The sequence below is a fragment of the Scyliorhinus canicula genome, chromosome 3 (assembly GCF_902713615.1).
Source record: "Scyliorhinus canicula chromosome 3, sScyCan1.1, whole genome shotgun sequence".
In the NCBI taxonomy this organism is placed as follows: domain Eukaryota; kingdom Metazoa; phylum Chordata; class Chondrichthyes; order Carcharhiniformes; family Scyliorhinidae; genus Scyliorhinus; species Scyliorhinus canicula.
Window position 1 is genome coordinate 98,134,712 of NC_052148.1, and position 10,399 is coordinate 98,145,110.

Here is a 10,399-nt window from a genome sequence, read left to right on the forward strand (position 1 = left end):
TAACTCACTGCGCCACCCAGAATGTACAGACATGATCATTCGAGTAACTCAACCCCACACTGAAATGTGTCAAAACAATTTCATACTCAAAATGAATTCAAATAATCTTTATTAATATTTTAAACCACTGCTTGCTCAGCATGTCAGAGTGTCATTGAGCAGGCTGGTCAATAAATAATAAATACTCAGTGCATAATAAATTAAAGAATGAATATGTCCAGCCACAAATGTGGTGCAATGTGTTTGAATTTTCAGTTCTCTGTTCAAAGAACCAGTCATATTTTAAACCAGTAGCATAAGCTGCATTTAAAAAAAAAATACGTGTCCTTACAACTTGCAAAATCCAGCTACAATTTCACTCGCCACACACTTTCCTTTTGCTCACCGGAGCTGCAACACCCTTTGTTGCAACAGAAAAATCAATTTCTTCTTGTAATGCAAAAATATTGAAGTTCCTCAGGCAGCTGTTACATTTCAGGTACTTGTCCTTTTAAAGGTCAGTTCAATAAAGCAGGATTGTAAAACTCATCTGTCTGGTACCGGCCCAGCACACCAATCGAAATACAAGTTCCTCGTACCGCCTGACAGATGGTTACCTTGAGTCAGTTCCAAAAATTGAAGGAAGCCATGGCCAAGCTTCACTGTTCAACCTTTTAATTAAATCTTTGCTGCACCATATTCAATGCGTATTCCATTCGAGTACGAAGTTCTTGGGAGCACCCAGACATTAGCAGTGTTGAGAGCTTGAATGTAGTAGAAACTCTATCTTCATTGATATAAGTAAGCAGGTACTCCTCATTGTGGTTGCAAATAATGATTTTTGTATGATCATGATAAAAGTTTACCTGTGATAAAAGTACAAGTCAGATTACTTAAATGATTCTTTATAAGGCTGCTTAATGATTCTTCATGACAAGAGTTTTGATGAATATACTTGGGTGGCATGGTGGCAGTGGTTAGCACTGCTGCCTCAGCACAAGGGACCTCCATTCAATTCCAGCCTTGGGTAGTGTTTGCACTCTCCCATGTCTGCATGGGTCTCCTCTGGATGAGTTTCCTCCCAGTCCAAAGAAGAGGATAGGTGGACTGGCCATGCTAAACTGTGTTACATGTAGGTTACAGAGGTAGGAGAGTGGGCCTAAATAGGGTGCTCTTCGAGGCAAGTACAACTGCACTGTTGGAATTCTATAGCATTGGATCAGAGATGGATTTTAATTTCATTTCATTTTCAACAAGCTATTTTTCTTTATTCTTGTTGTGAATTTAGAGCAACCCAGCCCCAGGAAATTCAAAGCTGCACAGTTATCAAAATGGTGCAACCGATCTTTAATTTCAGTACTGGTGAGAAGGTTCTCAAACCACCCGATTTCAACATTTGCTAATCAAGTGGCTTTCCCCTTCAATCTCACTTATGGGGAGGATGTCTCACCTTGGGTGTTCTGGCCATCAAGAAATTAGTTCAATAAATTTGTGCACTAGTAACATGCTGGCTAAAGACAATGCAATTCTCACCTGGAATGTGCCATCACTAAAGAGCATCATTAGAGCACGGTCAGATTTTAGCCATTGAAGGAGACATAGTCTGGGCTTCTGGGCGTCCGTTGAACTATGCAGATCACCACCCTGTAGGAGAAAGATCAGGCTGCTTAAAAACTTGGGTTTACAAATTCTAAATGGTTGGACTAAAATGATTCAATGGCAAGCACAGGATGATAGTAGAGGAGCTTTTTGTTATAAATATAAAATGGCTAACACACCAAAGTATACAGGGGAAACAGAAGAGTCAAGGACTCTTACCTCCATCAGATTTTCTTCCATATAGTGTGCAAAGTACTTCAGAATCGTCACTTGACTGATGAACTTTTCAGGCACATCAAGTGCTGAAAAGATGGAACATTGGCCCAACTCTGCATAGTACTGGATGGTTCTAAGAGGGGGAAAAGATATGCTCCAGGTTAACACCTAATTTTAGTCAATTTTAGATTCAAAGGCAGTTTTAAAAAAAAAAAATCAGATTGAGCTACTTACTTCTTATCTGCCAAGAGACTCATGTGAGTTCCATTATTGAAGAGGACTCCAACTGTGTGATCAGACAATTGATATCCAAACCCATATTTATTGGAATAATCCACCCACTTTGTGACCCACTGGAAGGAGAAGTTTAACTGTTGTTTTGGCAGACAGTCTCCTGGGAAAGCAGCAAAAATGAAAAAAAAAGCAGCTTGTTTAAAGTGGTCAAGTTAACAAGTGGCCAATCCTAATCTTCAATTTTTAAATAGACACTTGATTCAATTAAGAGCAGTCCTTACCTTCTGGCATATTTTCAATGCAGCCCTTTAGTACTCTAGCTACTGTATCAGCAACACTTCCCATGGTACTGTCTTCAAGAGCTGGAAAATAAAGTATTGTGAAATTCTCAATTAAATAAGTTTAGACTTCAAAGTTTATATTTGTTACACAAATATATATCCAAGGTTTGCAGTAACTGCAAAACTTGTACTCACATTCACTACTACTGCTGCTGCAGCTTCCCAAAGTTCCTCTCACTATCATCCTAATAGAGTCTCTGATTTGTTGTTCATTATCCTTCACTGGAGAGGTGGCCTCTGGCTTGACATGGACGGTCAGTGACTTGCTAGACAACCGTGACTCCTGTCAAAAAGAAAGTGTCAACTTTTAGGAGAGATTTAGATTTTTGCACTGTTGAATACATAATTAAACATGAAAAAATTATATTCACAGCAATGAGACCAACCTACCTCAGCTAGTCTGCTTTTGATGCTCAATTGGTCACTTAATGACATTTTCTTCAAATCATTCTTCAGCTTATATATTTCATCATAATCATCTTTTCCTGGTTTGTATAAAAAGAAATTGCTTACTGTAGCAGAGCACATGTAAAGTCAGAATTTGACTTTTATGCATGGTTTTTTTTTTCTTCACTAATCAGAACTCAAACACATTGTTTAGCAAATGTGCACTTACTGTGATTGTCCAAAAACTTGGCTTTGTCCTTCTTCCCACCGAATATTGCTGCAGCTGCCTTTTTGAAAAAGTTCTTGGCAGGGCTGGACAAATGGAAATCTGGTGCATAATGACAACAGGTCTGTGACAATCGCTCAGGTGTAAATCCCTGCAACAGAAGACCAAAATTTAGATGCGTGCCTGCGTTATTGTGGCAATAGGATGAAAAAAAGGGTACTGAAGTTAAACTAAGAATTCTTGCAACACAAACCTGAGTGAAGAAGTCATAATGCAGGATGTCATCTAAACTTGGCCGATCCTCTGGATTTTTTGCAAGCATGTTGGCTATCAATTGTTTGGCAGAGGGTGACAATGTTGACGGCATTGAATATCTTGCTTCTCTTATACATTTGTAAGTTTCTTTCAGGTTGGTTGTCTCAAATGGGGGCCGCCCTAACAGCATCGTGTACCTGTAATGAACACAATTTAAGGAGTCAGTGTCTTCAAAGTTTAAGCCCCAACAAAGCCAAGGGGATTAGTTTTCATCTTCAGTAGTGAAGAGCTGAACCTCAGTTCACGAAAATAAAAAAATTGGGTATATAATTAGATAGTGAGGCAGCTCATATTTGCTACTGAAGACAAGAATTTACTCCCAATTGTGATTAAAGAATATAAACATACTTTGAAGTGCAGTACTTACATTACACAGCCTAATGCCCAGATATCAGATTCACAGCCATGCCCTTGTTTGTTGAGAACTTCAGGAGACAAGTAATTTGGTGTGCCACAGATAGTCCTGTGGAGATAATCACATTGATGTTAGCACTGTTATTTCATAATTCTTCCCCAAAATCATTTAGACTTGGATATATCTTGGTTCATTACCTGCTCCGTTGCTCCACTGGTTCCAGTTTAGCTGCTAACCCAAAGTCCCCTATTTTCAGTTCCATAGACTCATTGATGAAGAAGTTACCTGCAATTACAAAGCATGACCACTTAGAATCATATTTTCCAGTAGAAAATTAGACACGATGTTCTTTACCATTGCTTAATCTTAATCTCATATTAAGAAGCATCATACCTAATTTGAGGTCTCGGTGCAAGATTTCTTGTTCATGCAGACACTTCAGTCCTGATACTATCTGCCGGAGATAGTATCGCACTTCTGGCTCTGTCAGCACCTTCCTAGCTTTCAGTACGTGAGCCATTGACTGCAAATTAAAACAAAACAAATGAAGCACTATGCATTTTTAAAATAAATATACTGGTAAATATTGCACTTCACAGTCAGTGTCAGAAGAGAAAAGGATAAATACTTACTCGTCTGCTGCAGTGTTCCAAAAGGATGTAAATGTTCTCTTTATCTTCGAAGTAATGGTAAAAGTGAACGATGTGTTTATGGTGAAGCGTTCGGTGCAGCTCAATCTCTCGATCAATCTGCGTGTAGGAAATATCAAAATCAGGCTCGAGTGTTGCACCCAGGAACACTTTATGACATTAGTATTTTAATTAGCCTGTAGCATTACAAAAATCATCGTCAATCCCAGTGGCATACTCACTTTTTCCCTCTGATGGGGCTTGGCTACTCTGGTGTGCGGGATGATCTTTGCAGCATAGACGCGGTTAGTCGTCAGGTCGGTCATCTCGTAGCATTTAGCAAAACCACCCTAAGAAAAACAAAACCGCAGGGGCCAAGTTAATAAGCATCCACAGCAACATATTTTCTATATTTTTTAACCTAAAGATTTGAGATATAACGATAGTTTTTGTAACAAAAAAAAAAAATTCTAGTATTGAACGTGCTGTGCTTCGCAAGTCTGAGAGATGCTGACCCAGACACTGCGGGCTGGGAACCGCACACACTCTGCTCACCGTTTTCCACAGGGATGAGACCCCATCAACTCAAACCTCTGGCAGGGATTCGCTCACTGAACCACATTTACAAGTGCTGCACCACATTCAGTGCACCCGCTGCACCACATTCAGTGCGCCCGCTTATCCCCCGCACACCACACACAAAGGCAGCCTCTTGTCTCACCTTGCCCAACACTTTTCCTCTACAGTAACATTTGCCCGTGGCGGGGTCGGTTATAATCCGGGACATCTCGGCGTTGGAGTATGTTAACTCTTCCTGCCTTTTGGTGAAGCGGTGATCGGCGGACCTGCTGAGAGGCTGCTCACACATCTTTGAGCTTTGCTGGTAAGTGATAGTCCTCAGTATGTCCATCGCCTACTCTGCTCTCCGCACTTGCAGTGAGCGCCAGCTCGCTCCCCGCTGCCTTTTATATGCTCCCGCCATGGCGTCACAGAGCAACTGGCTGCAACCGCTCCACCGCCCATTCCGATTGGTTTTGGGGAATGCCAATCACCTCTCATGCCTTCCTCCCCGCCCTCCTCGAAACCTGATTGGATGAAACGTGCCGAGTTCAGTCAACCCCCAGGACCAACAAATTACCTTGATGCCAGCAAAAATCATCAACATGCACAACTCCTGGATCATAACATATAAGAAGCAGCACTAAACGGTGCATTTATTATATTTGTTAGAAATACCATACACTGTTTTATTCCTTCCTATCTGAATGCACGGTACATTTGCAGTTGCAAACATAGGGGTCGAGAGGGAGGTTGTTGCTGCATTTTCTAAGAACAACCAACCGCCTGCGGTTTATCTCCAGACAGTCTCACTGCAACTTTTATCAATCATCTCAGTCGTTACTGTTTCCATTTGCCTCCGCCTCAGTATTATCCCAACATGTTGTTAACTGCTGTTTTTATAAGCACGACATGCAGATTTATATCAGAGCGTTGCAGTCTATCAGTTACTCTGTTGAATATACTCTTCCCATCTGCCCAGACCAAACTGTCATTTAGGGGTATTGTATCTTTCCATAACCGCTATATTTTGTCACGACACTGCAAGTATTTTTTGCACGCGTTCATTCGATGCTATATATTTTATCTTTGTTTTTACTCTCAGTGTACTTATCTATGTTGCGTACAGCTTTGGGTTTTACAATAAATGAATCAATTCAAGACCAGATACATCATAGATTTTACTATAAATCCATTCATTGGGATTCATCCTTGCTTTGCCCTTACGCAAGCTCAGAAGCCGACTCACCATGTATTCGTTTTCAGGGAACTTTTAGCAACGTCTGAAACACGGATGGAGCACCATCCGATATAGCGAACAGTGCGCACCCAAAACCGTGTCATTGCTCATTTTGATTAATGCCATTTGTAATTACATGGCATTTTTTTGCGCAGTGTTTAGTTTAAGTTGTGTATTTTAAAATGTGGGCGCATTTAACTCCGCGGCTCAACCTTCGTAAATTCCCTTGTCGCAATTTGTGAAAACAGCGCACGTTTGGATTTTAAGCACCGTGGCAGCGAAATAGATCTATGTGTGTTAGGCAGAGACACATTGCACAGAAAGAAACCAGGAAGTGCACTGACACTTGGACATGAATTTTGGAGGTGGTTGGAAGGGGATGAATCATTGTACAGAGCGCCACCCAATGTCCCGCCATCTAAACTGCATCAACCCCTTGCACTGACTCTGCTCCACGGGTATTTTCTGCAAGGATCAACGCTTGTTTGGCTCCCCCTATTGAACAAATGACAAACTGAAATATGACACAGAAACAAATGCTGGAAATACTCAGGGTCTGGGATATCTGTGGAGAGGGGAAACCGAGTTAATATTTCAGGCCAATGTGACCTGGTACACTAAATTGTGTAATGTTTTCGCCAACGCCAATCCAAAAATGTGCAGTCTCCTGATTTAAGTATTGGGGCTTTGGGGCTCTTCTGAGTTAAAGCCCATTATGGGGGGATTTGGTGGTAAAATGGGTGAAGGTTTTGTAGTTTTTACCAGCTGCATACCAGCTTGCCAGTTTGGGTCACATGAATGTTGGGTCGCTGTGCTGCCAACGGCAGCTGTGAGTAGGTCCTGGGAGGAAAGGGGGAGCCAAGGGAGAGGGGGGGGGGGGGGGGTAATAATATTTTTGTTGGGCCCTTGAGGAGGACTTGGGGCCCACAAAGACAACTCAAAGTTTCCTTTCTTAAGTGTCACCTTTGACCCAGTTGATAGTACTTTGACCTCCAGTGTTCTAGCCAATATCTACCCTTCAGGTTAACACCAAAAAACAATGGCAGTTTTAGCACACTGGGCTAAATAGCTGGCTTGTAATACAGAATAAGGCAGGAGCTCGGGTTCAATTCCCCGTACTGGCCTCCCCAAACAGGTGCCAGAATGTGGCGACTAGGGGCTTTTCACAGTAACTTCATTGAAGCCTACTTGTGACAATAAACAATTATTATTATTATTAGTATACCGCAGGTGCTCGAAATTTGTAATAAAAACAGAAAATGCTGGAAATGCTAAGCAATTTATGGCAACATCTGTGGAGAGAGAAATAGAGTTAACATTTCAGGACTGTGACCTTTCATTAGAACTGAAAGATTAACTCTGTTTCTCTCTCCACAGATGCTACCTTAATCAAAAACAAAAGAAAATGGTCATTTATCTTATTGCTGCTTGGGGGACCTTGTCGTGTGCAAATCAGCTACTACATTTCCTACATTCCAACAGTGACTACATTATAAAAGTACATTATTAAAATTAAAATGCTTTGCAAGGTCCTGAGGTCATGGAAGGTGTTAGATAAGTGCAAGTCTTTCTTCTTTCCAGGGATTCTTCAGGATTAATGCCTGTGCTACTGGTTGAAACATGCGCAGCACACACTCTAATTAGTCCTATCCTAATATGATAACCAGGGTCCATAATACCTGAATTTTCATATTAAAAGGGACCTATCACTTCAAACAGGCAGATGCTTTAACTACCCAGCAGTTCGGCCACTGTGAAATCTGTAGCACTCTGATTGACGATGCCATTTTCGAGGTGTTACATGGGTAATGCTAATTTTTTCCAGATCCAAAAGGATTCCTAGGGTTCTCAAATTTGCCATTAAAAACCTGCATATGTAGGGTATAGGATGGGGGTAGGTGGGAAAATCCACAATTAGATCAACTATGATCTGACTGAATGGCAGAAGGGGCTCAAGAGACCGAATGCCTTACTCCTGCTCCTATTGCGCTTGTTTGTATGTTTGTATGTACATGTATTATAACCCAAAAAAGATGTCCACTTCCTTAAAACGTCTCACAACACCAGGTTAAAGTCCAACATGTTTGTTTCAAACACTAGCTTTTGGAGCACTGCTCCTTCGTCAGGTGAATGCCTGATTCACCTGAGGAAGGAGCAGTGCTCCGAAAGCTAGTGTTTGAAACAAACATGTTGGACTTTAACCTGGTGTTGTAAGACTTCTTACTGTGCTCACCCCAGTCCAACGCCAGCATCTCCACATCATCACTTCCTTAATTACTGGTGGGAAGGTTCAGGTGAGGGGAGATTTGGACAGCTAAAGAGGAAGGACAAGGCAACAATGCAGGTAAGCAATCCGGGTAATGATAAGGAGTATGTGACAGGAAGGAACAGAGCATACAAATATGAGACTGCGTCAGCAAGCATGATCAGGGAAGGAAACAAAGGCTTTAAACTAACAGAGAGTGGCAATGTGCATGTGATGGGAGATTTAGAAAACAAAGACAAAAGTTGAGGCAATAGAAAAGTATATCAATGTGGGTAAAGACAAGCAGAGAGGGACAGAAAGGGGCAGAGAATTTAACAGTAATTGTGCATTAGAGGGTAAGATCCATGCAGAGAATAGTGGTGCAAAACATATACGATCCTGAGGAGACTTGGCAGAGATGGATGTGGAAAGAATGTTTCCTTCTTGTGGGGGCCGCCCATTTAGGTCAGTGATGAGGAGAATCTTTTTCTCTCAGAGTTGTGAGCCTTTGGAACTCTCTTCCTCAACAGGTGGTGGAATCAGAGGGGTGCATTCTCCATCTCCACCACCACGTGTTCCTCAGTGGCGCTCCTTTGCTGGCAGCGGGATACTTTATTCCCATCGCCAGCCAATGGGATTTAGCATTTTGGCCACTCCACGCCGCTGGGAGACCCGTCGGCAGGGGTGCACTGCCGGTGGAATGGAGATTCCCGTCGGCGGAGAATACACCACGGAGTGTTTGAATATTTTTAAGACAGAGCTAGATAGATTCTTGATAAGCAAGGGGGTGAAAAGTCATCAGACATAGGTGGGAATGTGGAATTGAGACTACAATCAGACCAGCCATGATCCTATTGAATTGTGGAGCAGGTTCAAAGGGCCAAATGGCCTACTCCTGCTCAAAATTCATGTTCGGGGGGAAAACAATTGCAGTCACTTTACCTGAATATGAAACATTCAAAATGATGAAGGGGCTTGACAGGGTAGGTACCAAAAAGCTGTCTCCCCCGGTTGGGGAACCGAGAATAAGGAGGCACGATTTCACGATAAGGAGCCGATGATTTCGGACTGAAAGGAGGAGAAAGTTCTTCATTCAAAGGGTGTGAATTTTTGGAATTCTCTACCTCAGAGGGTTCCGGATGCTCTGTTACTGATTATCTTGAAGGCTAAGGTGGACACATTTTTGATCTCTCAGGGAATCAAGGGATATAGGGAGCGTACAGGAATGTGGATTTTAAGCCCAAGATGAGCCATGATCATATTGAATTATGGAGCAGGTTCAATGAGCTGTACAGTCAGCATAGTTTTAAGGGGAGGTTATGTCTGACACTTCATTGTGTTTTTTGAAGAGGTGACTTAGGTGTGTAGATGAGGAAAATGCATTTGATGTAGTCTACTTAGATTCAGCAAGGCTTTTAATAGGGTCCCACATGAGCGACTGATAGCGAAGATAAGAGTCCATGGAATCCAAGAAAATTTTGAAAATTGGATCAAAAACTTCCTGATTAGCAGGAAGCAAGGGGTGATGGCCGAGGAGTGTTTTTCTGACTGGACGTCTGTGTCCAGTGGGATTCCACAGGGATCAGTGTTGGGGCCCTTGCTGTTTTCACTTTAAACAAATGATTTAGATATGAATGCAGGAGGGTTGATCGGTAAGTTTGTGGATGATACGATAATTGGTGGAGTATTAATAGTGAGGAGGACAGCCTTTGAGTAGGCGGGCTGGTCAGGTGGGCTAATCAGTGGCAAATGGAATTCAATTCAGATAAGTGTGAGGTGATGCGCTTGGGGCGGACAAACAAGGCAAGGGAATACATGATAAATGGCAGGACTCTGGGAAGCATCGAGGATCAGAGGGATCTTGTTGTGCGTGTACACCGGTCCCTTAAAGTACCTGAGCAGATGGATATAATGATTAAGAACGCATTTTATTTGCCTTTATTAGCCAAGTGTTATGGGCCAGGGTGTAGCGAACCCCAAAGTATATCATGGAGTTCACCTGACCCACAACTTTTAATAGATTGTGGTATGGGGAGACAAAGGCCCACTCTACAGGGGTGATGCAGCAGAACAGG

The 10,399-nt window shown here is 42.2% G+C and overlaps 1 protein-coding gene across 1 annotated transcript; it reads right to left on the bottom strand.

Annotated features, from left to right (window-relative positions):
• Positions 1 to 92: 92 nt before the first annotated feature.
• plk2b (polo-like kinase 2b (Drosophila)) lies at positions 93 to 5,230 on the bottom strand. Its single transcript, XM_038790960.1, has 15 exons — positions 5,003 to 5,230; positions 4,524 to 4,631; positions 4,285 to 4,401; positions 4,046 to 4,175; positions 3,850 to 3,937; positions 3,665 to 3,760; positions 3,236 to 3,434; positions 2,986 to 3,133; positions 2,760 to 2,854; positions 2,505 to 2,652; positions 2,310 to 2,390; positions 2,029 to 2,188; positions 1,798 to 1,927; positions 1,513 to 1,623; positions 93 to 845 (listed from the first exon to the last, which is right to left on the bottom strand). The coding sequence occupies exons 1-15, from the start codon at positions 5,189 to 5,191 to the stop codon at positions 654 to 656; spliced, it is 1,992 nt and encodes a 663-aa protein (XP_038646888.1). The 5' UTR covers positions 5,192 to 5,230; the 3' UTR covers positions 93 to 653.
• Between the last annotated feature and the right edge of the window lie 5,169 nt (positions 5,231 to 10,399).

Bases quoted from the DNA above. Each gene is read 5' to 3' on its own strand.
- plk2b (XM_038790960.1), bottom strand. From the start codon at position 5,191: ATGGACATACTGAGGACTATCACTTACCAGCAAAGCTCAAAGATGTGT. The intron at 3,435-3,664 runs GTAAGTACTGCA...TGTTCATTACAG, and splicing joins TGGGCATTAGGCTGTGTAAT to GTACACGATGCTGTTAGGGC. The intron at 846-1,512 runs GTGAGAATTGCA...CTTTTATCACAG, and splicing joins TTAGTGATGGCACATTCCAG to GTAAACTTTTATCATGATCA.